The sequence below is a fragment of the Anolis sagrei genome, chromosome 6, assembly GCF_037176765.1.
Source record: "Anolis sagrei isolate rAnoSag1 chromosome 6, rAnoSag1.mat, whole genome shotgun sequence".
NCBI classification, from domain to species: Eukaryota; Metazoa; Chordata; class Lepidosauria; order Squamata; family Dactyloidae; genus Anolis; species Anolis sagrei.
The window spans coordinates 8790639-8818050 of NC_090026.1; the positions used below are offsets into that span (position 1 = coordinate 8790639).

A 27412-nucleotide genomic window follows, 5' to 3' on the forward strand; every position below is an offset into this window, starting at 1 on the left:
GTGGTTGCCCAGCCCTAAACGAAACAACTCATTCAGAAAGGCCCCGTTTTTGGAAGCAGCGCTCAAAAACAAAATGTTTTTATTTATTGATTTTAATGCTGTTGTTTTTATTGTGATTTGGGCTTGTCCCCATGTAAGCAGCCCCAAGTCCCCTTGGGGAGATGGTAGCAGGGTATAAAAATAAAATTATATTATTATTATTATTATTATTATTATTATTAAGAAAAGTAGGGAGGATTAAGCACCCTCCTTCCACTGAAACTGTCATATGTTCCATAGTTGATGATGGTAGACCTGGCAGTTGGTGATGGAAGGGTTTATGTAAGTCTTGGTTCTAAAGGGCTGAGTAGTTTGTAAGTAACAGTTTACAGGTAAAAGCAATTAAGGGTTGAGGTATGCAGGGGTTAGGTTTCAGCTGGGTGTTACTGGATTTAAGGAGCTAACCTTGGGACTGATCTTTGGGAGAAAAGTATTGTCATATTTTGGTGGTGGATGCTGCTGGTTTTCCCCCCATGCCTGTTGGATTTTCGGTATCCTGACCTAACTCTAGGAACTCTGGAACCTTGAACCTTTGGACTGGCTTTTGGATATGGTATAGACCAGGGGTCCTCAAACTTTTTAAACAGAGGGCCAGGTCACAGTCCCTCAAACTGTTGGAGGGCCGGATTATAATTTGAAAAAAAAATGAATGAATTCCAGTGCACACTGCACATATCTTATTTGTACTGCAAAAACACTTTCAAAATACAATAATTAAAATGAAAAACAATTTAAACAAATTTAAACTTATTAGCATTTCAATGGGAAGTGTGGGCCTGCTTTTGGCTGATGAGATAAGATTGTTGTTGTTGTTGTGTGCTTTCAAGTCGTTACAGATTTAGGTTGACCCTGAGTAAGGGCCGGGTAAATGACCTTAGAGGGCCGCATCTGGCCCGCGGGCCTTAGTTTGAGGACCCCTGGTATAGACTCTTGATCCTTGGACTATGTTTATTGAACTCTCGGCGTTTGACCAATGGACTGGACCCTTTGACTACGGTGTAGCTTTTCCTATCAGTTTTTGTTTATTCCGTGGCTGAGTGCTATCTTTGTTTTATATTTTGGTCTATTAAAACAGCCAGCAAGTAAGTGCTGTTTTAATTAAACTGTTTGATAAAACTGGGAGTTTGGTTCATCTCTAGCTAAATAAGGCAGAGCCCTGGCAACGTGACAGAAACTGACCAGTAGCAAGGAGAAGGAGAAAGGAAACTCAACAAATTTTGAGAGGAAAAGGTGCCACCATAGATTTATTGTTATCAGATCTTTTGCCCCCGCTATCTCATATGTCGAGTGTATATCCAAGGATCTGGGGGATTGGCAGAGGTCAGTCCCGAGGTGCAGGGAGGTTACCGCCGCTTGTGGAAACCTGGAAGGAGAAAGGGAGAAGGTTTGAGAAAGGAAAGAACATGAGCAAATGGAGAAGAGAGGTCAGAATCAGGAAGAGTATGTGCAATTCTCATGATGCCGGATGCCTCTGAAAAACTGGCGTTCGCAAAGTCAAGATCTCAACACACTACAGATCAGCAATCGATGAGGATTTTTCAAATGGGGCAAGTGGGTCATTGGAGTCAAGAGGATGTGGATGTGAGGAGTGCATGAGACAACAGCCCTGTTTTTGGACTGGGCTTCTTACAAAATTAACCACTTGCCATATGTTCTGCAGTTGATGGTTGGTGATGGAAGGGTTAACGTGAGTATTAGTTCTAGAGCGTTTGGTAATCACCTGCATCTATGGCAAGCATCCTCAGAGGTAGTGAGGTTTCACTACCTCTGAGGATGCTTGCCATAGATGCAGGCGAAACGTCAGGAGAAAATATGCCTCTAGAACATGGCCATATAGCCAACAACCCACTGATTCTGGCCATGAAAGCCTTCAACAATACAAAGTATTTGTTGCATTTTGGTGGTGGATGCTGCTGGTTTTTCCCCCAGGTCTGTTGGATTTTTCGGTATCCTGACCTGTCTCCAGTAATTTTGGAATCCTGGAACCTTGAACCTTTGGACTGGCTTTTGACTATGATATAAACTCTTGATCCCTGGACTTTGTTTATTGAACTCTCGGCATTTGACCATTGGACAGGACCCTTTTGACTACAAAGTTATTTTTGCTATCAGTTTTTGTTTATTCTGTAGCTGCGTACTATCTTTGTGTTTTATATTTTGGACTATAAAAACAGCCAGCAAGTAAGTGCTGTTTTAATTACACTGTTTGATAAAACTGGGAGTTTGGTTAATCTCTACCTACATAAGGTAGAGCTCTGGCAACGTGACACCATTCTACTACTAAAAAAATATTCATGTATGTGGAAAATAATGATGTCTTGGAAAGATCATATATTTTATGTCTTGGGAATAGAATTGTAGTCTTCTTCTATGCGCACTGGTTTTGAATGTGTGGTGGGTTTATAAGACTCCCGACTACAGTCTTCATTTTATCTCTCTGTATGGACTAGGATGGATTGAGCTTTGTGAATCATAAAATCATAGAACTGGAAGAGGCCTTGTGGGCCATTCAGTCCAACCCCATTTTGCCAAGAAGCAAGAAAGTTGAATTCAAAGCACTCCTGACAGATGGCCATTAAGCATCTGCTTAAAAGTCTCCAAAGAAGGAGCCTCCACCACACTCTGGGGCAAAGAGTTCCACTGCTGAACAGCTCTCTCTCCCAGTCAGGAAGTTCTTCCTCATGTTCAGGTGGAATCTCCTTTCTTTCCTGTAGTTTGAAGCCATTGTTCTGCATCATAGTTTCGAGGCCAGCAGAAAACAAGAAAGAGAGATGACCGACAACACCTTTCCACCAGGACTTACCTTTTTTCTTCTTCCCCTGTTTTGTACCAGCCTTCTTCCTCTTCTTTAAAGGGCCTGAATCCTAAAAAAGCAAGAAAAGGACAGGAAAGGAAATAAATTTTTAAAAGGGAAGTGAGACACAAGCTGCACAGAGCTATGTATTTAGGGAAAATGGCTTTTAAAATGTTATCCAGTGTGTATTTTTGCTTCCCCCCCCCCCCCCCCAACAAAGCTGACTTACTACATTTACTAACTGCAGTTACATATCTGACTAACCAGGATACATACACAGTTAGCCCTCTACATTTGAGGTTTTAATTTTGCAGATATGATTATTATGTTTTCTCTAGGAATCTCTAGGTTTTCCATGGTGACTCTTGGAAGTTGACTATAGAAAGGCTTTGAGATTCCTAGAGAGAACACCTCTAGGTCCTTCAGCTCGATTCTACAGCATACACGAGCAAACTTTGGCCTTCTTCCAAGTGTTTTGGACTTAAAACTCCCATAATTCCCAACAACCTACCAGCTGCCCAGGCTTGTTCTACAGTCAACGGTTAGTGGAAGATTATCATAGCATAACACTGAAAGATGTAGAGGGTCCTACAGAAGCATTTTCCCAGGTGTGTTGTCAAAGGCTTTCATGGCCAGAATCACTGGGTTGCTGTGAGTTTTCCAGGCTGTATGGCCATGTTCCATAAGGATTTTCTCCTGACATTTCACCTCCATCTGTGGCAGTCCTCCTCAGAGGTTGTGAGGTATGTTGAAAACAAGGCAAATGGGGTATATGTATCTTTGTATACCTTGAAACTGAAAGGCTAATCAATGCTAATTAAGGTGGCCAATTGAAACATTCACACCTGCTTTCTTCCACCCTGGACTTTCCACAGCTATACAAACCCCTCTTGCATAGTTTCAACACAGCTCACAACCTCTGAGGATGCCTGCCATAAATGCAGATGAATGTCAGGAGAAAATGCTTCTGGAACATGGCCGTACAGCCCGGAAAACACACAGAAATCCAGTTTTTGTGGGGTTTTTTAAACTTTTGCAGCAAACGTAGAGAGAAGTCTGTACACAGACTCCTGCTTGCTGGCTGGCTTGTGATGCCATGTTATCTACTCTCATTATTGATGGAAACCAATGACCTCTACATTACAACTACTTCAGTAGAAGACATCTGCCCTTGCGCTATGCTACTCTGCTGCTGAGTATGCATGCCCAGTGTGGAACACATCTCACCACATTCAAACAGTGGATGTGGCTCTTAATGAGACATGCCGCATTATCACGGGGTGTCTGCGCCCTACATCACTGGAGAAATTACACTGCTTAGCCGGTATTGCACCACCTGACATCAGCCGGGAAGTAGCAGCCAATAGTGAAAAGACCGAGGCAGAGACATCTCCAACCCATCCCCTGTTTGGGTATCAGCCAGCACGTCAATGACTTAAATCTAGAAATAGTTTTCTAAGATCTACGGAGACACTCGCTGGAACACCTCAGCAAGTGAGAGTCCAAAAGTGGCAGACCCAAACCCAGAACCTCAATCAATGGCTGATACCAAATGAGAGGCTCCCCCCTGGGCACACAGAGGACTGGGCGACTTGGAAGGCGCTGGACAGACTGCACCACGAGATGCAGAGCCAACCTCAAGAAATGGGGCTACAAAGTGGAATCCTCGACATGCGAATGTGGAGTGGAGCAAATTACAGACCACCTGCTGCAATGCAACCTGAGCCCTGCCACATGCACCATGGAGGACCTCCTTGCGGCAACACCAGAGGCACTCCAAGTGGCCAGATACTGCTCAAAGGACATTTAATCAACTACGAAACTCACAAATTTTGTATTTTGTCTGTTTGTTTGCTTTGTTCTGTTAGAAATGTAATATAATTGACTGGTTGCCCTGACAAGACAAATAAAACTACTTCAGTATGTGCTGGAAGATGCCTGGGTCTAGCTAAAACCAAGGCCTTTTATCCCCCACAAAATCTCATCTCATATGGTTTTGTTTGAAAATTGAAAGTAACATTTACGACCCAGTTTTCTGATAGTAAGAGAAAGGGGTCATTTTTGATCATCGCAAAATCAAACAAGAGCGTTCGGAACCATTTCTGGAAGACCAGCAGCATTCAAAATATGTTTTGAGGGACCAATGGGGCAAACCGGTAAGTTTAACAGAGGGCGTTCACCTTTCACGTAAAACCAGCTTGTCTTGAGTCAATGATTTTGTGGAGAAGCAGCGAAAATGTTGAGTTAACAAGGAGTCATAAAAAGACCTCCTCAGCATTCTGCACGAGCTTACGAGATCTTCTGGAATGCATCCAACTCTCACTTCCAACATCTGGGGAGACTTGGCAGCAGCAGAAGTCAACAAAAGAAGCAGATCCAGCACCAGTGTGTGGTATGAAGGGTGTACATTAAAGATTTCCTGACCCACTTCTATTTATCACAGGACACTGAAACTGCACATGTGTAATCATATAAGTCTCTATAGGTTACGTGCCAATTTACAACTCTGAACTGATAACGGTCTTGATTTTACAGGTGCTGAAGTGGAGTGAGGTTTGAGAATGGACCCAGTGGAATACAAAGCAGTCCTCAAGTTGCTTTACTTGAAAGGCCACACACCAAAGGAGACCTTTGATGAGATGAAAGAGGTTTATGGTGAGGATTCCCCATCATATGGCATAGTCAAGAACTGGTGTCTTCATAGAATCATAGAGTTGGAAGAGACTTCGTGGGCCATCCAGTCCAACCTCCTGCCAAGAAGCAGGAAAATCACATTCAGAGCATCACATTCAAATGTGGTGGGACTTTGGTGGAAACAGCTCCAATTCTAGGGGTGACCCCACTCTGCTATTGATGAACCCACCATCCAGCAAGTGGAGATCACCATTTTGGAAAATCACTGGGTAACCATTCTCCACCTAGCCCAAAATGTCAAGATTAGTGTGGGATCCGTGAAAAAAATCATCCAAGACCATCTTCACATGCATAAGCTCGCTGGGTCTCCTGGCTGCTCACACCTTTCCAGAAGCAGGAAGGAGTTGAATGCTCTCAGGCTCTATTGACAATGACGTGCCATGGAAACCAGGAGGACATTCTCAACAGACTGATTACACAGGATGAAAGCTGGGTCAATTACTATGATCCTGAGACTAAAGTCCAGTCAATGCAATGGAAGCATCAAGACTCACCGCCTCCAAAGAAGAGACATGCCCAACTCTCAGCAGGCAAGGTCATGCTCAGAGTATTTTGGGACCAGCACAGAGTAGTATTGATCGTAGCCAAGGGTACCCCGATCACTGGGACACACTATGCTTCACTGCGATGGAAATTGCCAGAGGCTATCAAAATCAAGAGACAATGTGGCATGCTCACATTGTCCACCTTCTGCAAGACAATGCACCAGTTCACAACTCACCTGTTGCCCAAATGGAAAAAGCATGCTCCTATAGCTTTGAAATTTGACCACATTCCCCTTATTCACCTGATCTCGCACCATCGGACTTCCACCTCTTTCCAACAATGAAATAATTTTTGAAGAGCAAGCATTTTTCAGATGATGAGACTCTGATTTCCAAAGTCACAATGTGGCTTTTGGAGCAACTTGTCAACTTCTACAAGTGAGGTGTTTACAGTTGCTTAAAAAGATGAGAAAAGTGACTGTCCTTAGGTCGCACTAATGAGAGAGGATTCATAACTGTGCTAAGTTTCACTGCTCTCAGTCCTCAGGAAGTGGGTCAGGGGAAATCTTTAATGAACACCCCTTGTACCTTGGGGCAGATGCCAGGGCCTGAGCATCCTCAGGTATGGGGGGCAAGGAACACCATACCTGTTTCCAGCATTTCCTTTAATGAAACCAAATATTTGGTACCTTCCCAGAAGACCACGAGTAGATCAAGAATCCAGGCTGTTGTGAGTGTTCTGGGCTGTATGACCATGTTCCAGAAGCATTCTCTCCTGACGTTTCACCCACATCTATGGCAGGCATCCTCAGAGAGACGTCAGGAAATAATGCTTCTGGAACATGGCCATACAGCTTGAAAAACTCACAGCAACCCAGTGATTCCGGCCATGAAAGCCTTCAACAACACAGATCAAGAAACCACTTGGGGCACAATGTTGCCACGAAACAATCCAGGAACAAGTTCAATAGCTTCAGTATCAATTCTTACTGGCAAACCTGCTCCCTTACACTTTTTTTCACTACTAAGACGTCTCCAGGAGTAGCAATTCTGCATTGTTTATAATTTTTTAAAACTGTTTTTAAAACTAGAAATGGGACTTCTGGTCACTTCTGGAATTGGGAGCATTGTTGATAGTTTGCATGACTCCATAGTGCATTGGTTTGAGCATTGGACTACGATTCTCGAGACCAGGGTTCAAATACCTTCTTGTGCATGAAATTCAGTGGGTGACGTTGAGTAAGTCACACTCGCTCAGCCCAGAGGAAGACAATAACAATCTTCTGAACAGATTTTGTAAGAAAAAACTATGAAAGGTTCCCCTTAGGACTGCCAAGGCAAATTACTTGAAAGCACACAATGACAAGTTGCTACCCCATGGTTTGCATTCTCACTTCCTGCTTCTTTTCGTTGGAAGAACACTTGTATGCAATCAGATCTATGGACAGCCTCACCATCTAGCCCGCTGACAAAATGTTATTGCCACTAACTGAAGCCCATTGTCCTGAGAAGACTTACCTCTCCCAATGGGGCTGTGGCTCCAGTCAATGCACTGATGTCTCCAAAGTAGGTAAGAGAGCTCAGCTGGGAACTCAAGGCACCCTGTCGCCTCCGATGAGCCTTCTCCTTCCGGGTCATATTCAGACGTATCATCATGCTCTCTTCATAGTTGGTTCTAAACAAAGAAGCCAGGGGAGGATGGGAAGAGAACCATTACTCACACCCTTAGACACGTCTAAGGTTACCATCAAATATTAAAAATTAACTAGGTATTTTAATGCAGAAATATGAGTCAAGCACTGAAAGGGTTAAATGGATGCAATGACTCAGCAAAAGCTGTAGTTCTCTATTAGCAGGTGTGCCTGTAGCTTGGTAGCCCTCAGTCTGTAAAAGGTCTCTGTGATAAAAGGGCTTCTCTGTGTTAGTAGGCCTCAGTATGAGAAGGCCTCAGTGTTAGTTCACCTCAGTGTATGAGGCATCAGTCTGAGAGAGCCCTCAGTGTGAGGCAGGCCTCAGTATGAGAACGCCTCAGTGTTAATTCACCTCAGTGTATGAGGCATCAGTCTGAGAAAGTTCTCAGTGTGAGGCAGGCCTCAGTATGAGAAGGCTTCAGTATTAGTTCACCTCAGTGAATGAGGCATCAGTCTGAGAGAGTTCTCAGTGTGAGGCAGGCCTCAGTATGAGAAGGCCTCAGTGTTAGTTCACCTCAGTGTATGAGGCATCAATCTGAGAGCCCTCAGTGTGAGGCATCAGTCTGAGAGAGCCCTCAGTGTGAGGCAGGCCTCAGTTTGAGAAGGCCTCAGTGTTAGTTCACCTCCGTGTAAGAGGCATCAGTCTGAGAGAGCCCTCAGTGTGAGGCAGGCCTCAGTATGAGAAGGCCTCAGTATTAGTTCACTTCAGTGTATGAGGAATCAGTCTGAGAGAACCCTCAGTGTGAGCCAGGCCTTAGTGTTAGTTCACCTCTGTTTGAGGCATCAGTCTGAGAGAGTTCTCAGTGTGAGGCAGGCCTCAGTATGAGAAGGCCTCAGTGTTAGTTCACCTCAGCGTATGAGGCATCAGTCTGAGAGATCCCTCAGTGTGAGGCAGGCCTCAGTTTGAGAAGGCCTGGTGTGAGAACCTTCAGTGAGGAAGCCTCAGGTTGAAAGCCTCATGTGAAGCTCCAGTGTGTGAAGGCTGCTGTGTGTAAAAGCTATTGTGTGAAGCTCCTGTGTAAGTTCGGTGTGAGAAGAGACTCTGTGAGAGTGAAGATATTTATCTGCATGAGAAAGAAGTCCAGCGTGGAAGCATCAATAACTTTGTTCATGTTATGGAAACCTTGTTTTTGTAAATAGTGCAACCGTATTATTTTGCTATAATGAAAAGCCTCCTAAAAAAGAGATAACATTCCTGTGTGTTTTCGTTCTTTTTATCACTTTGGACTACTGGTGCTGGGACACAATGCTGCTAATAAGTTACTCTGCTGTACATTTATGAGGAGGGTCTACTGTTAATAACCCCACTTGCCCAACAGTGGTATTATATCTAGGAATCTTTAGGTTCATCTAATCTACGTCCAAAGAAAGTAAACAAAATAAAACTACAGAAAATGTTGACAACTAACAGTCATTGTTATATATCTTGTAAGCCGCTCTGAGTCCTCTTCGGGGTGAGAAGGGCGACATATAAATGTCGTAAATAAATAATCTATATAAATAAAAATGCAATGTTCGTTTGTGGGATTAACATAACTCAAAAACCACTGGAGAAATAGACACCAAATTTGTACACAAGGCACCTATCAGGCCAACAAGTGACCATCACTCATAAAAACACTGAAAAACACAGCAGAAGGGACTTAAAAAACCCAAAAAATACATTACAACACAAGCGCATATACACACACAAGACACATACACAGAAGGAAGGAAGGAGAGAAGGAGGGAGAGAAAAAGGGAAAGAAGGGAGGAAGGAGAGAAGGAAATAAAAAAGAGGGAAGGAAGAAGAGAAGGAACGAAAGAGAGAAAGAGAGAGGGAGGGAAGGAAAGAGACAAGGAAGGATGGAACCAAAGAGCAAAGGAAGCGAGAAAAGAAACAGGTAGAGAAGGAAGAAAGAAGAAGGGAAAGGAAAAGAGGGAAGGAAGGAAAGATGGAGAGAAAGAAAGGAGAGAAAGCCAATGGGATTTTGGCCTGCATCAATAGGAGCATAGTGTCTAGATCTAAGGAAGTAATGCTACCCCTCTATTCTGCTTTGGTTAGACCACACCTGGAATATTGTGTCCAATTCTGGGCACCACAATTCAAGAGAGATATTGACAAGCTGGAATGTGTCCAGAGGAGGGCGACTAAAATGATCAAGGGTCTGGAGAACAAGCCCTATGAGGAGCGGCTTAGGGAACTGGGCATGTTTAGCCTGAAGAAGAGAAGGCTGAGAGGAGATATGATAGCCGTGTATAAATATGTGAGAGGAAGCCACAGGGAGGAGGGAGCAAGCTTGTTTTCTGCTTCCTTGGAGACTAGGATGCGGAACAATGGCTTCAAACTACAAGAGAGGAGATTCCATCTGAACATTAGGAAGAACTTCCTGACTGTGAGAGCCGTTCAGCAGTGGAACTCTCTGCCCCGGAGTGTGGTGGAGGCTCCTTCATTGGAAGCTTTTAAGCAGAGGATGGATGACCATCTGTCAGGGGTGATTTGAATGCAATATTCCTGCTTCTTGGCAGGGGGTTGGACTGGATGGCCCAGGAGGTTTCTTCCCAACTCTTTGATTCTATGATTCTATGAAAGAGGGAGGGAAGGTTGGCCACAGCAACGCGTGGCGGGTACAGCTAGTAATAAATAAATTGTGTCGTGTGAAGGCTTTCCCAGGCTTGCTCTTTGTCCAGTTCCCAGCATTCCTCTGCTTATGATGAGGCTCTCAATCCCCTTTCCTTCTTATATCTAGGACTACATAGACACACTCATAAACCTACTAACCGGTGTTCATCCTCTCGACTCTGCTTGGAGGAGTGAGCAAAGCGTCCTTCTCGGATCTCCTCGGGGGCGTCAGAGTATTGCTCTTTCAACTCCCGGATGATAGAGCTGCTGAGAGCTTTTTTCTTTGCCTGCTCCAGCATCTTCTTTTCTCGCTCCACCTCTGTTTCATCTGGCACAGAGAAACAGCAACAGAGCATTGTTATCAGCAGGACAAATAAACCTTCCCCTGCATCTACACCAGGCATAGGCAAATTTTGGCCTTCCAGGTGTTTTGGACTTCAAGTCCCACAATTCCTAACAGCTGGTAGGATGTTAGGAATTGTGGGAGTTGAAATCCAAAAGATCTCAACCAGAACTTTTATGGATGTTGGAATAGCTTTTTTGAAAGATACGTACATAAATGAGATATATCTTGGAGTTGGAACCCAAGTTTGCATATGAAATTCATTTGTGTTTAATAGACATCTTATACACACAGCCTAAGAATACCTCCTTTATGTGAAGTGCTTAGGATCAGAAGTCTTTGGGTTGTATTTTTGGAAAATCTGTATTGGCATATATGTACATCAATGAGATTTCGTGGAGCTGGGACCCAGGTCTGAATTTTAAATTCATTTACGTTTCATCGCTGAGCCTGGAACCCCAGGTCTCGGTAGTAACCAGGAGAGTTTTTGCACATTTAAAACTTGTGCGCCAGCTACGCCCGTTCCTTGAGAAGTCTGACTTGGCCACGGTGGTCCATGCTCTTGTTACATCCCGAATAGACTACTGCAAAGCACTCTACATGGGGCTGCCTTTGAAGACTGCCTGGAAGCTTCAACTAATCCAACGATCGGCAGCCAGGTTGTTCACCGGAGCGACGTACAGGGAACATACAACTCCTTTGTTACGCCGACTCCACTGGCTACCGATCAGCTTCCGAGCACAATTCAAAGTGCTGGTTTTAACCTTTAAAGCCCTAAACCAGTGGTTCTCAACCTGGGGTCCCAGATGTTTTTGGCCTACAACTCCCAGAAATCCCAGCCAATTTACCAACTGTTAGGATTTCTGGGAGTTGAAGGCCAAAAACATCTGGGGACCCCAGGTTGAGAACCACTGCCCTAAATGGTTCTGACCCAGACTACCTGTCCGAACGTATCTCCTGCCATGAACCATCACGAAGTTTAAGATCTTCAGGAGAGGCCCTGCTTTCAATCCCACCACGGTTGATGGGGAGGGGGGACAGGGCCTTCTCAGCAGTGGCCCCCCGCCTATGGAATGCCCTCCCTAATGATATCAGATTGGCCACCTCCCTCTCGTCTTTTAAAAGGAAAATCAAGACCTGGTGATGGGACCAAGCGTTTGATCAGTGAGCAGCAAGTGGAAGAAGATCACACAACTTATGGCAATGAATTGACCCAGACTGGTTTTTGGATTTTGATTTTAACAGATGTGTCTTAATTAATTGTTTAAATTTTTAATATTTTGATTGTACTGTGGTTGTTTTTCTGATGCTAGAATCGTATGATGCTTTTGTTAGGCCGCCCTGAGTCCCCTTTCGGAGTGAGAAGGGTGGGATGTAAATACAGGAAATAAATAAATAGACATCTTCAATACCAAGCCTGAAGATAATTTTAAACACAACATTTGTAATATTGCTGTGCACAAACCCGTGTGTGTATTGTGAAGAGTCAGAAAGCAAACGTGTCACTTTCTTAGCTATTCCATGGACAATTTTGGGACATTTCTGATTTTCCAATAAGGGATGCTCAACTTGAACTACCACTTCCCATTATTAATACTGGTCAACTCAGAATTCAAGTACTTTACATACTGTAATGTACAGGCACCAGGCGAGGTGGGACATATTTCCTGCTCCCTCCTTTTGATGTCCCTTTTGCCGAACTCTTTGCACCATCAGCAGCTTCTCCATCTTCCTCCTCTGAATCGCTGAGCTGTGAGTAAGTCAAGAATAGTGCTATAATTTCCAAGTATCACTTCAAATAGTAAACCAGGGAAGGCTAGGGATATACCTACATTGTAGAATTAATGCAGTTTAACACCATTTGAACTGCCATGGCTCAATACTATGAGATCGTGGGAAGTATAGTATGGCAAGGCCTGATAAAACTACAACTTCCATGACGCTACAGCATTGAGCCATGGCACGGGTTTCAAACTGCTTTAGTTTCTACAGTATAGATGTACGCTATATGATAACAATCTCAATCATGTTTCAATCTCTCTCTTTTTAACCTAATAAATTGTTTCATAGCATTTTAAGCTTATTTTTAATACACCCTTCTAGGAGCTCTTGGTGATGCAACGAGTTAAACCCTTGTGCCAGCAGGATTGCTGACCGAAAGGTCGGTGGTTCGAATCCGGGGAGCGGGGTGAGCTCCTGTCTGTCAGCTCCAGCTCCCCATGCGAGGGCAAGGGAGAAGCCTCCCACAGGATGGTAAAACATCTGTGTATCCCCTGGACAACGTCCTTGCAGACACCCAATTCTCTCACACAAAAAGTGACTTGCAGTTTTTCAAGTCACTCCTACACCAGTCAGCTTTGGTTTATTGAACATGCCCTGAGAACTTAAGATATCAAGGTAAAGGTTTTCCCCTAAGATTAAGCCTGACTCAGGGGGTTGATGCTAATCTCAATTTCTAAACCGAACAGCCGGCATTGTCCGTAGACACCTCCAAGGTCATGTGGGCAGCACGACTGCATGGAGCACTGTTACCTTCCTGCCGGAGCGGGACCTATTGATCTACTCATATTTGCATGTTTTTGAACTGCTAGGTTGGTAGAAGCTGGGCCTAACAGTGAGAGCTCATGCTGCTCCTCGGATTCGAACCTGCAACCTTTCGGTCAGCAAGTTCAGCAGCTCAGAGCTTTAACTCACTGTGCAAGAAGGGTATAAATAGTTGATATAAATACATAAGAATCTCAGACTAGAGCTTCTTAAACTTTTTCCACTCACAAGCCCATTCCACCTGAGAAATTCTGATGTGACCCCAGGTATTTAGGTACCTAAAACAGACACACAAATCAAATATTTACTGATAATAAATCGTCATTTGCAAGGCTTGCTAAATAGGCAGATTTTATTTTTTTGTGGAATAATGCTCAAACATTTTCTGCATGTTGTTGCTAAAAAAATGTATGTAAACAAGTGATATTGGGATGCCTTTTACTACTACAGTTTTTTTTACTCCCAACAATGAGCTAAGGGGACCTCATTTGGGGTTGGGACCCACAGTTTAGACTGCATTTCCCATCATCCGGACTCCTAATTCAGAGAAATTGACATTGGAACATTCCCTTGCAAAGATACTAATCCAGGCTCAAGGACATCAGAAGCTCTTGCTCTTGTACCAGAATCACCCCCATTTTGGTCCATACCTTGCTCATCAGGTTGCTTGGATTAGGCTTGAACCTCAATGGGTCGTTTTCGCCTGGAACGAGAACATTACCCCAGAGGGGGAGATTGAATTACACCTTCTTAATGCCCCAAATTGGAGCCTTTACACCATTTGAGACCATCCACACAACTCACTCAAAGCTCCTGTCACAGCTGCCTTCACCAGTTTGTCCACTTGGTACTTCAACTTCTGGTCAATGGGCCGCATCTTCTCCAAGACCTGTCAAAAGATAGAAAAGAAGACAAAATTTCAGATCTGCTTTCTTTGGGCCAGCTGTGTTTTTATTTGAATATGCCCGCGATAAAATATAGGACTTATAAATTGTGCAACACATGCACTGTCACTGACCTACAGTCCCTGCAGATCCAGCCATGGTCATTTGTGATGGTCCTCCTACCTCCATTCTTTGTTGTTGTTCATTCGTTCAGTCGTCTCCGACTCTTCGTGACCTCATGGACCAGCCTACGCCAGATCTCCCTGTCGGCCGTTACCACCCCCAGCTCCCTCAAGGTCAGTCCAGTCACTTCAAGGATGCCATCCATCCATCTTGCCCTTGGTCGGCCCCTCTTCCTTTTGCCTTCCACTTTCCCCAGCATCATTGTCTTCTCTAGGCTTTCCTGTCTCCTCATGATGTGGCCAAAGTACTTCAACTTTGTCTCTAGTATCTTTCCCTCCAGTGAGCAGTCGGGCTTTATTTCCTGGAGGATGGACTGGTTGGATCTTCTCGCAGTCCAAGGGACTCTCAGCACTTTCCTCCAACACCACAGCTCAAAAGCATCGATCTTCCTTCGCTCAGCCTTCCCTAAGGTCCAGCTCTCACATCCGTAGGTTACTACAGGGAATACCATGGCTTTGACTAGGCGGATCTTTGTTGCCAGTCTGATGTCTCTACTCTTCACTATTTTATCGAGACTGAACATTGCTCTCCTCCCAAGAAGTAAGCGTCTTCTGATTTCCTGGCTACAGTCTGCATCTGCAGTAATCTTTGCACCTAGAAATACAAAGTCTGTCACGGCCTCCACGGTTTCTCCCTCTATTTTCCAGTTGTCAATCATTCTTGTTGCCATAATCTTGGTTTTTTTGACGTTTAGCTGCAACCCGGCTTTTGCGCTTTCTTCTTTCACCTTGATTAGAAGGCTCCTCAGCTCCTCCTCGCTTTCGGCCATCAGAGTGGTGTCATCTGCATATCTGAGGTTGTTAATGTTTCTTCCAGCAATTTTCACCCCAGCTTTGCATTCATCCAGCCGCGCGCATCGCATGATGTGTTCTGCATACAAGTTAAAAAGGTTGGGTGAGAGTATGCAGCCTTGCCGTACGCCTTTCCCAATCTTGAACCAGTCTGTTGTTCCGTGGTCAGTTCTGACTGTTGCTACTTGGTCCTTGTACAGATTCCTCAGGAGAGAGACAAGGTGGCTTGGTATGCCCATCCCACTAAGAACTTGCCACAATTTATTATGATCCACACAGTCAAAGGCTTTAGAATAGTCAATGAAGCAGAAGTAGATGTTTTTCTGAAACTCCCTGCCTTTCTCCATTATCCAGCGGATATTGGCAATCTGGTCTCTGGTTCCTCTGCCTTTTCTAAACCCAGCTTGAACATCTGGCAACTCTCGCTCCATGTATTGCTGGAGTCTTCCTTGCAGGATCTTGAGCATTACCTTACTGGCATGAGAAATAAGGGCCACTGTACGGAAGTTGGAGCAGTCCTTCGCATTTCCCTTTTTTGGTATGGGGATATAAGTTGATTTTTTCCAGTCTGATGGCCATTCTTGTGTTTTCCATATTTGCTGGCAAATGGCATGCATCACCTTGACAGCATCATCTTTTAAGATTTTAAACAGTTCAGCTGGGATCCCATCATCTCCTGCTGCCTTGTTGTTAGCAATGCTTCTTAAGGCCCATTCAACCTCACTCCTCAGGATGTCTGGTTCTAATTCATTCACCACACCGTCAAAGCTATCCTCGATATTGTTATCCTTCCTATACAGATCTTCTGTATAGTCTCGCCACCTTCTCTTGATCTCTTCAGCTTCTGTTAGGTCCCTGCCATCTTTGTTTCTTATCATACCAATTTTTGCCTGAAATTTACCTCCAATGTTTCTAATTTTCTGGAAGAGGTCTCTTGTCCTTCCTATTCTGTTGTCTTCTTCCACTTCCATGCATTGCTTATTTAAAAATAGTTCCTTATCTCTTCTGGCTAACCTCTGGAATTGCGCATTTAACTGGGCATATCTCCCCTTTTCACTGTTTCCTTTTGCTTTCCTCCTTTCTTGGGCTACTTCCAGTGTCTCAGCAGACAACCATTTTGCCTTCTTGGTTTTCTTTTTCTTTGGAACGTACTTTGTTGCCGCCTCCTGAACAATGTTGCGGACTTCTGTCCATAGTTCTTCTGGGACTCTGTTTACTAAATCTAGTCCTTCAAATCTGTTCTTCACTTCCACTGTATATTCGCTAGGAATGTTAGTGAGATCATATCTAACTGGTCTGTGTCTGTGTAGAACCTCCATTCTACCCCACTGTAAAAATGATAACAAAATCCCAACCTGAACCCCCTCCCCAGCTAAACTACTCACTGTTCGGGTTTCCACCAAACGTAGCAATGCAGGATGTTCAGCCACGGAGCGTCCAGATGTTTTCTCCAGGATGAGATGAGACAGATCTTGGAGGTAGAGAAGCAGCAGCTGGTCCTTCACCTCCAAGAAACTGAGACCCTGAGGGTTGGGAAAAGTGAAGCCTATCAATTTGAGAGGAAATATAGTAATGGCAGAACCCACAAAACCATAAGACATCTCTAAACATGGCTGTGTCTCATTATCACAGGTGCTTTCTTTACACATAAGCTTTTTTTGTCGGTCGGTGGTACTGGAACTAATGTGCGTCTTACAATTAGAATCAAAGAGTTGGAAGAGACCTCCTGGGCCATCCAGTCCAACCCCATTCTGCCAAGAAGCAGGAATATTGCATTCAAAGCACCCCTGACAGATGGCCATCCAGCCTCTGTTTCAAAGCTTCCAAAGAAGGAGCCTCCACCACACTCCAGGGCAGAGAGTTCCACTGCTGAACAGCTCTCACAGTCAGGAAGTTCTTCCTCATGTTCAGATGGAATCTCCTTTCTTGTAGTTTGAAGCCATTGATCCGCATCCTATTGATGGTTGCTTAGAATAGAAGGAATACGTATAGTCTTTTTTCAGGTGTAGATAACTAAAACCATGGGTGCCAAGCCCCACAGACAGTAGTATTGTACCATAAGTATGTTTTAATAATGTATATCAGGCACGGGCAAACTTGGGCCCTCCAGGTGTTTTGAACTTCAACTCCCACAATTCCTGAATTATGGGAGTCGAAGTCCAAAACACCTGGAGGGCCGAAGTTTGCCCATGCCTGATTTATATTATCTACTTTCCTGTTTGCATATAGAATCATAGAGTTGGAAGAAACCTCATGGGCCATCCAGTCCAACCCCATTCTGCCAAAAAGCAGGAATATTGCATTCAAATCACCCCCGACAGATGGCCATCCAGCCTCTGTTTAAAAGCTTCCAAAGAAGGAGCCTCCACCACACTCCAGGGCAGAGAGTTCCACTGCTGAACAGCTCTCACAGTCAGGAAGTTCTTCCTCATGTTCAGATGGAATCTCCTCTCTTGTAGTTTGAAGCCATTGTTCCGCGTCCTAGTCTCCAAGGAAGCAGAAAACAAGCTTGCTCCTTCCTCCCTGTGGCTTCCTCTCACATATTTATACATGGCTATCATATCTCCTCTCAGCCTTCTCTTCTTCAGGCTAAACATGTCCAGCTCCTTAAGCCGCTCCTCATAGGGCTTGTTCTCCAGACCCTTGATCATTTTAGTCACCCTCCTCTGGACACATTCTAGCTTCTCAATATCAATTGTGGTGCCCATATTTTAACTGAATCATGTACAAGGACAAGTGACCCATGCTTGACCACAATGAACCCACTGACCAGTGCATCCATATGTCCAGGGCTACCTTAAGGTCATTGTTCCGCGTCCTAGTCTCCAAGGAAGCAGAAAACAAGCTTGCTCCCTCCTCCCTGTGGCTTCCTCTCACATATTTATACATGGCTATCATATCTCCTCTCAGCCTTCTCTTCTTCAGGCTAAACATGCGCAGCTCCTTAAGCCGCTCCTCATAGGGCTTGTTCTCCAGACCCTTGATCATCTTAGTCACCCTCCTCTAGACACATTCCAGCTTCTCAATATCAATTGTGGTGCCCATATTTTAACTGAATCATGTACAAGATTAAGTGACCCACGCTTGACCACAATGAACCCACTAACCGGTGCATCCACATGTCCAAAGCTACCTTAAGGCCAGGTATGTGATCCAAGGAGTGACCTTTGGGGAAAAGTAAGAAACAAGAGCCCAGGAATCAAAACTATGGGTCCAACAAAGGGCCCTTCCAGACAGGCCCTGTATCCCAGGATCTGATCCCAAATTTTGTTTATCCCAGATTATTTGGTAGTGTGGACTCATATAATCCAGTTTAAAGCAGAAAACCTGGGATCAGATCCTGGGATACAGGATCTAATCAGATCCTAGGATATAGGACCCATCTGGAAGGGCCCTAAGAGAGGAGTTCTATCCCAGTCAGGTACTTAGAAATCTCTGAAACAAAACTACTAATTCATTTCCTTGAAGCACATTACAATTCTCAGGTTTCCCTAGACTGAAGCTATGGCAGTTAAGGTAACATCAAAATGCTTTAACTGCACTGTAAACAAAACGGATTCTAATTCAGCTTCATCCATATCTTCTTGAACAACTTACCTTCTCGGTGGGGTAGTTCCCTGCCCGTACTTTCTGTGCCAGACCCTGGACATGACGGGTCACCGCAATAACCTATATTAAAGTGAGGGGAAGAAAGAAGCTCTTAGAAGAGGAATGGACAGGAACTCTGTGGCTATTGTGTGCCTTCAAGTCATTTCTGACCTATGCCGACCCTATGGTGGGGGTTCCTTGGCAAGCTTTGTTCAGAATAGGCTTCTGAGGCTGAGAGAATGTGACTTTGTGGGTTTCACAGTCAAGCAGGGATTCGAACCCGGGTCTCAAGAGTTGTAGCCCAACACTCAAACTACTTCAGTCCTTCAACCAATTACAAAATGGACAATGGGTTCAGCGATATTTATATATTTGTGTTGCTATTATTATTCCCTGCTTTATTTATTTATTTATTTGCTTGCGGCATTTATATGCCGCCCTTCTCACCCCAAAAGGACTCAGAGCGGCTTACAATATATATTTTCATACAATATATTAAATTATTGGCATAGTCAGTATATATTACTATATTGCACTATACCATTATATTGTAATATTATTAGTAATATTACATGTAATGTAAATATATAATTATAATTATAATATTGAATAATTATTACTAGTATTATATTGTATTATCTCTCCCGAAGGAGATAATTTCAACAAAAAGGAGGAAACCATTAAAATGAACAAAACCTGGCTACCAGTATTATTTTATTTATTTATTTATGGCATTTATATTCCACCCTTCTTACCACAAAGGTGACTCAGAGCGGCTTACAAGACATATATATATATATATATATATATATATATATATACACACACACACACACACACACACACACAATATATATATTATATTATTAGCATAGCACAATATCAGTATTATACATTACTATATTGTACTATACCAGACATCCTGAGGAGTGAGGTTGAATGGGCCTTAAGAAGCATTGCTAACAACAAGGCAGCAGGAGACGACGGGATCCCAGCTGAACTGTTTAAAATCTTAAAAGATGATGCTGTCAAGGTGATGCATGCCATATGCCAGCAAATATGGAAAACACAAGAATGGCCATCAGACTGGAAAAAATCAACTTACATCCCCATACCAAAAAAGGGAAATGCGAAAGACTGCTCCAACTTCCGTACAGTGGCCCTTATTTCTCATGCCAGTACGGTAATGCTCAAGATCCTGCAAGGAAGACTCCAGCAATACATGGAGCGAGAGTTGCCAGATGTTCAAGCTGGGTTTAGAAAAGGCAGAGGAACGAGAGACCAGATTGCCAATATCCGCTGGATAATGGAGAAAGGCAGGGAGTTTCAGAAAAACATCTACTTCTGCTTCATTGACTATTCTAAAGCCTTTGACTGTGTGGATCATAATAAATTGTGGCAAGTTCTTGGTGGGATGGGCATACCAAGCCACCTTGTCTCTCTCCTGAGGAATCTGTACAAGGACCAAGTCGCAACAGTAAGAACTGACCACGGAACAACAGACTGGTTCAAGATTGGGAAAGGCGTACGGCAAGGCTGCATCCTCTCACCCAACCTTTTTAACTTGTATGCAGAACACATCATGCGATGTGCGGGGCTTGATGAATGCAAAGCTGGGGTGAAAATTGCTGGAAGAAACATTAACAACCTCAGATATGCAGATGACACCACTCTGATGGCCGAAAGCGAGGAGGAGCTGAGGAGCCTTCTAATCAAGGTGAAAGAAGAAAGCGCAAAAGCCGGGTTGCAGCTGAACGTCAAAAAAACCAAGATTATGGCAACAAGAATGATTGACAACTGGAAAATAGAGGGAGAAAATGTGGAGGCCGTGACAGACTTTGTATTTCTAGGTGCGAAGATTACTGCAGATGCAGACTGTGGCCAGGAAATCAGAAGACGCTTACTTCTTGGGAGGAGAGCAATGTCCAGTCTCGATAAAATAGTAAAGAGTAGAGACATCAGACTGGCAACAAAGATCCGCCTAGTCAAAGCCATGGTATTCCCTGTAGTAACCTACGGATGTGAGAGCTGGACCATAGGGAAGGCTGAGCGAAGGAAGATCGATGCTTTTGAGCTGTGGTGCTGGAGGAAAGTGCTGAGAGTGCCTTGGACTGCGAGAAGATCCAACCAGTCCATCCTCCAGGAAATAAAACCCGTCTGCTCACTGGAAGGAAGGATACTAGAGACAAAGTTGAAGTACTTTGGCCACATCATGAGGAGACAGCAAAGCCTAGAGAAAACAATTATGCTGGGGAAAGTGGAAGGCAAAAGGAAGAGGGGCCGACCTAGGGCAAGATGGATGGATGGCATCCTTGAAGTGACTGGACTGACCTTGAAGGAGCTGGGGGTGGTGACGGCCGACAGGGAGCTCTGGCGTGGGCTGGTCCACGAGGTCACGAAGAGTCGGAGACGACTGAACGAACGAACAACAACAATATTGTACTATACCATTATATTGTGATATTAGTAGTAATATTAAATGTAATATAAAATATAATATTATAATATAATATTATAATATAATATATTGTATATGCATATAATATTTATAATATTATATTGTAATGCAATATAATGCTAATAATATTATAATTATATATTTATATTTCATGTAATATTACTAATAATATTACGATATAGTGGTATGGTGCAATATAGCAATGTTTAATGCTGATATTGTACTATGCTAATAATATAATATGGTATGTATATATACCTTTTAAGCCGCTCTGAGTTCCCTTTTGGGGTGAGAAGGGTGGCATATAACTGTCATAAATAAATAAATTATCATTATTATATTGTATTACGTTATAATATTTTTTAAAACTCTAAAATCAGGACAGTAAATAAAGAACAATACTTAGAAACCAGGGGAATTTCAGACAAGGAACTATGAGGGCCAGCTAACAAAGGACTCCCCAGTGCAGGAAGCAGCCAGGCTTTTAAGCTGCAAGGCTTTTCAATGCTAATCACAGTGGCCAATTGCAACATTCACACCTGCCTCAAGCAGACAAGAGTTCTTTCTCCCACCCTGGACATTATTCCACAGATATATAAACCCCACTTGCCTAGTTTCCAAAAGACCTCGCAACCTCTGGGGATGCCTGCTATAGATGTGGGAGAAACGTCAGGAGAGAATGCTTCTGGAACATGGCCAGACAGCCCGGAAAACTCACAGCAAACCAGATTCAAAACGGCTTAACATATCAACGTAATTTATTTTATCAATGTAATTTGACTTTGTTGTACCCGACCATCAGGAGAAGCGGGTAATAAATTATTATTATTATTATTATTATTGTTTCTTACCTGCTCTTGGAGAGACTTCAATAAGCCCAGTGCTGCAGGCAGGTCTGCTTCCACTCTTTCCTGTAGCATGGAAGAAAACAGAGATAGGAAATGTTTTTATTATTATTATTAATATACTACATTTATACCCCACCCTTCTCACCCCAGTGGGGGACTCAAGGTGGCTTACAATCCATGGCATACAATGCCGCATTACAGACATAATAATAAACATAACATATGACTTTAAACAATTTACATATTAATTTAAACATACAATAATAAAACATGAGATAATAAGTCGAATAAAAATACAATAAGAAGCTTAGAAGTAATTCAAATAGAAATACAATAAAAAAGCTTAAATATAAACATACAATAATTCAAATATAAATACAAAAAAGAGCTTAAAAGTAAACATCCCAACCAAAGTGGGCTGATGGAAAAAGTGGTCTGAAGCAACAGGAGAGGCAGGGGAACCCCGAAAATGAGCGCTCACAAAGGTGTTCCAATGTCCAATACTTTTATTTATATTTTTATGTTCAGATCTGCTCACCCAAGCCTCTAAGACACTGAATAGATCCAAGATGCATCCACACTGTAGAATTAATGCAGTTTGGTCCCACTTTAACTGCTTTGGCTCAATGCTATGCAATCCTGGGAGTCATAGTTTGGTGAGGAACCAACACTTTTTGGTTGAGAAGCCTAAAGACCTTTGAGAACTACAATACCCCTTTGTATCATTTAAAATTTTCAGCACTTTGAGTCCCAATTGTGGGGAAAAGAAGGACATAGACATAAACAAACATGACAACAATAACACCCATAATTAATAATCATATAATAATATATATAATATAATATATAATAATCATATAATAATCATATAATAATAATCATATTGTATAATCCCCAATAATCCCAGTTCTGAGCCACTTGCAGTAAAGAAGGGAATGCACTCTACACATGCTCAGGAGCACCCTCACCCTCAAATCCAGAGTTCCAGCCAATGTAGTCTCACTCCCTGCCATGGCCTCCATGAATGCCCTCACGTGGAGAGAGCCTCCACCGGCTGAAAAGCAAGGCCCGCCTTTTCTTGACATTTGGACCAATCGCGTCTCAGCAGCGGCAAGTCCAGACCAATCGTTGAAAGCCTTGCTCCTCGCCGAAGCCGCTTCAGCCAATCACGGGCAGCCTGCGGTGGAAAGGTTCCTGGTCTGCTTCCGCCCCTTTTTGTGGCGGCGTGCCAGTCCTTTGGCTGAGAACCAATAGCATCTAAGCTCCCGCCTCCTGGAGCGAGGCTTTGACCAATGAGATCACGCGTTAGGGTTGCCTGTCATATTTAGCGACCAATCAGAAGCAGGAAAAGTGATATAGTATTAAAGAGGTTGCGAGCCCCTGGTGGCGCAGTGGGTTAAAGCACTGAGCTGCTGAGCTTGTTGATTGAAAGGTCGCAGGTTCGATTCCGGGGAGCGGCGTGAGCTTCCGCTGTCAGCCCTAGCTTCTGCCAACCTAGCAGTTCGAAAACATGCAAATGTGAGTAGATCAATAGGTACCGCTCCGGCGGGAAGGTAACGGCGCTCCATGCAGTCATGCCGGCCACATGACCTTGGAGGTGTCTACGGACAACGCTGGCTCTTCGGCTTAGAAATGGAGATGAGCACCACACCCCAGAGTCAGACATGACTGGACTTAATGTCAGGGGACAACCTTTACTTTACTTAGCATTGCCTTAGCCTGCATCTGAGGAACCAATCAGAGCTGTCAATTGGCCAGACAGGGAACATTTTAACCAATCAGCAGCCTCTCTACCCTTTTCCAGCATCTTGCATTGATAAAAGTATTCAGAATCACGTGGTTGGAAGATATCTGAGTCCAGAGGCTGCTAATTTTGTAAATAAGGATGATGATGATAATAATAATGAATGATGATGATTTATTTATATACTGCCACGAATGTGCATGGTGCTTTAGAAGCAAAACTACCTAATTCTGACTCTGGCAGCCCAAGAAGAAGCCATTAGAACAAATGCCATCAAAGCCAGAATTGAAAAGTCAATAACAGATCCCAAATGTAGACTCTGCAAGGAAGCAGATGAAACAAGCTGCTGCAAGAAGATTGCGCAGACAGACTGCAAGCAGAAGCACAACACCCTTGCTCAGAGGATTCATTGGAACTTGTGCCACAAATACCATCTGTCTGCCACAAAGAACTGGTGGGATCACAAGGCGGAAAAAGTTACAGAGAATGAACACTTCAAGCTACTCTGGGACTTCCAAATTCAGACAGACAGAGTTTTGGACCACAACACTCCTGACCTCACAATCATATTAAAAAACAAAGTATGGATTGTTAGTGTTGCAATCCCAGGCGACAGCAGGATTGCAGAGAAACAACTGGAAAAGCTGACATGATATGAGGATTTAAAGATCGAACTGCAAAGACTCTGGCACAAGCCATTCAAGGTGGTCCCAGTGGTGATCGGCATACTGGATGCAGTGCCTAAAGACCTTGGCCTGTACTTAAATACAATTGGCGCTGACAAGATTACCATCTGCCAGCTGCAGAAGGCTGCCTTACTGGGATCATAGAATCAAAGAGTTGGAAGAGACCTCATGGGCCATCCAGTCCAACCCCCTGCCAAGAAGCAGGAATATTGCACTCAAATCACCCCTGACAGATGGCCATCCAGCCCCTGTTTAAAAGCTTCCAAAGAAGGAGCCTCCACCACACTCCGGGGCAGAGAGTTCCACTGCTGAACAGCTCTCACAGTCAGGAAGTACTTCCTCATGTTCAGATGGAATCTTCTCTCTTGTAGTTTGAAGCCATTGTTCCGCATCCTAGTCGCCAAGGAAGCAGAAAACAAGCTTGCTCCCTCCTCCCTGTGGCTTCCTCTCACATATTTATACATGGCTATCATATCTCCTCTCAGCCTTCTCTTCTTCAGGCTAAACATGCCCAGCTCCTTAAGCCGCTCCTCATAGGGCTTGTTCTCCAGACCCTTGATCATTTTAGTCGCCCTCCTCTGGACACATTCCAGCTTGTCAATATCTCTCTTGAATTGTGGTGCCCAGAATTGGACACAATATTCCAGGTGTGGTCTAACCAGAGCAGAATAGAGGGGTAGCATTACTTCCCTAGGTCATCCTTTTTTCCCTTCTTGAAGATTGGGACCACATTGGCCCTCCTCCAATCTGCTGGAACTTCTCCCGTTCTCCAAGAACTCTCAAAGATGGTTGCCAATGGTTCCGAAATGACTTCCGCTAGTTCCTTCAATACTCTTGGATCTGGCCCTGAGGACTTGAACTCATTTAGAGCAGCCAGGTCTTCCTGGACGACTTGTTTCCTGACTTGGATCTGCACGCATCATTTGCTGAAACATCACACAGTCCTAGACACTTGGGAAGTGGGTCTGATGTGTGATCCAATTCAACAGCCAGCAGAGTGTCTGCTGTGGACTCATCTTGTTGTGTTTCAAATAATAATAATCATCATCATCATCATCATCATCATCATTATTTATAACCTGCCACTATCCCCCCCCAAGGGGACTCTGAGCAGCTAACATGTGGCCAAGCCCCAAAATAATACAGCATAATTACACAAAACAACAGAAAAATTACATCACAACAAAATACATAAAATAACAAAATAAAATCAATAGTAAAATAAACTAAATATAAAATAAAAAGTAAAATAAAATAAAATAAACCCTAATGATATGGAATCTTGGGAGTTGCAGTTTTGCTAAGTTTTTAACCACAGTTTTTTGCCAAAGAGTGCTGGTGCCCCACCAAACTACAACTCCCATCATTCAATAGTATTGAGCCATGGCAGTTGAAGCGGTGTCAAAGTGCTTCAGTTTTGCAATGCAGATGCACCCATCGATCCATAAATGTGGCCTCCAAGAGAGCATCCACACTGTAGAATTATAGCAGTTTGATCCCACTTTATGTGCCATAGTTCTATCCTTTGGTATACTGGGATTTGTAGTTGACTGTTGCCAGGCCCGTAGCCAGGATTTCGTTTCGGGGGGGGGGGGGGCTGATTTTTTTTCAGGGGCGGTTTCGGGGGGGTTGAGTTTCGGGGGGGGGGCTGAGTCTCAGTGAAAGAGGGTCTACCCTAGCAAACCTTTTGTATTGTTACCCCAATACCCCCATGCATATGGGATATATTGAGTATGGTGATCAGATCATGATATGAATAAACATAACAGTTTAAATAATGCACCAGTAAGGCCTTTTCGCGAACCACCATGAGAATTTCGGGGGGGGGGGGGGGGGCTGAAGCCCCTCAAGCCCCCCCCCCCCCCCCCGGCTACATGCCTGGCTGTTGCACCAGAGCTCCTTGGTGGTGCAGCTACACTGTAGAATTAATCCAGTTTGATGCCACTTTAATTGCTATGACTCTATGCTATGGAATACTGCTTCAGTTTTGCAATGCAGCTGCACCCATGGATCCATAAGTGTGGCCTTCAAGAGACTATCCGTACTGCTAAATTATAGCACTTTGATCCCATTTTAGGTCCCTTAGTTCTATCCTTTGGGATACTGGGATTTGTAGTTAGTTGTGGCACCAAAGCTTCCTGACAGGGGGGCAGCTACACTGTAGAATTAAACCAGTTTGATACCACTTTAATTGCCATGACTCCATGCTATGGAATCCTGCTTCAGTTTTGCAATGCAGATGCACACATAGATCCATAAGTGTAGCCTCAAAGAGACCATCCACACTGCAGAATTATAGCAGTTTGATCCCACTTTAAGTGCCATAATTCTATCTTTTGGAAAACTGGAGTTTGTAGTTGGTTGTTGTACCAGAGCTTTCTGACAGGGTGCAGCTACAATGTAGATTTAACCCAGTTTGATACCACTTTAATTGTCATGACTTACATGCTATGGAATTTTGGGAGTTGTAGTTTCATGAGGCACCAGTACTCTTTGTTGGAGTAGGCTAAATAAGACCTTGTTAAACTGCAACCCACACTGCATTAATAATTGAGATGAACAAAACTATAAATCCCATAATTCCATTACATTGAGCTATGGCAGTTAATGTAGTGTCACACTACATTAATTCTCCAGTGTAGATCTACCCTGAGTTCTGGGTTGTTGTAGGTTTTTTCAGGCTGTATGGCCATGGTCTAGAGGCATTCTCTCCTGATGTTTCGCCTGCATCTATGGCAAGCATCCTCAGAGGTAGTGAGGTCTGTTGGAACTAGGAAAAAGGGATTTATATATCTGTGGAATGACCAGGGTGAGACAAAGGACTCTTGTCTGCTGGAGCTAGGTGTGAATGTTTCAACTGACCACCTTGATTAGCATACAATGGCCTGACTGTGCCTGGAGCAAACTTTTGTTGAGAGGTAATTAGATGTCAACAAAAGTTTGCTCCAGGCACAGTCAGGCCATTATATGCTAATCAAGGTGGTCAGTTGAAACATTCACACCTAGCTCCAGCAGACAAGAGTCCTTTGCCTCACCCT

At 43.7% G+C, this 27412-nt stretch overlaps 1 protein-coding gene across 1 annotated transcript; it reads right to left on the bottom strand.

Annotated features, from left to right (window-relative positions):
- Positions 1–1254: 1254 nt before the first annotated feature.
- Positions 1255–23014, bottom strand: NGDN (neuroguidin). The gene is made up of 11 exons (XM_067469746.1): positions 22913–23014; positions 21948–22007; positions 18648–18719; positions 16436–16573; positions 13997–14081; positions 13843–13895; positions 12278–12398; positions 10465–10633; positions 7531–7687; positions 2843–2903; positions 1255–1402 (listed from the first exon to the last, which is right to left on the bottom strand). The coding sequence occupies exons 1-11, from the start codon at positions 22964–22966 to the stop codon at positions 1383–1385; spliced, it is 990 nt and encodes a 329-aa protein (XP_067325847.1). The 5' UTR covers positions 22967–23014; the 3' UTR covers positions 1255–1382.
- Positions 23015–27412: the final 4398 nt, after the last annotated feature.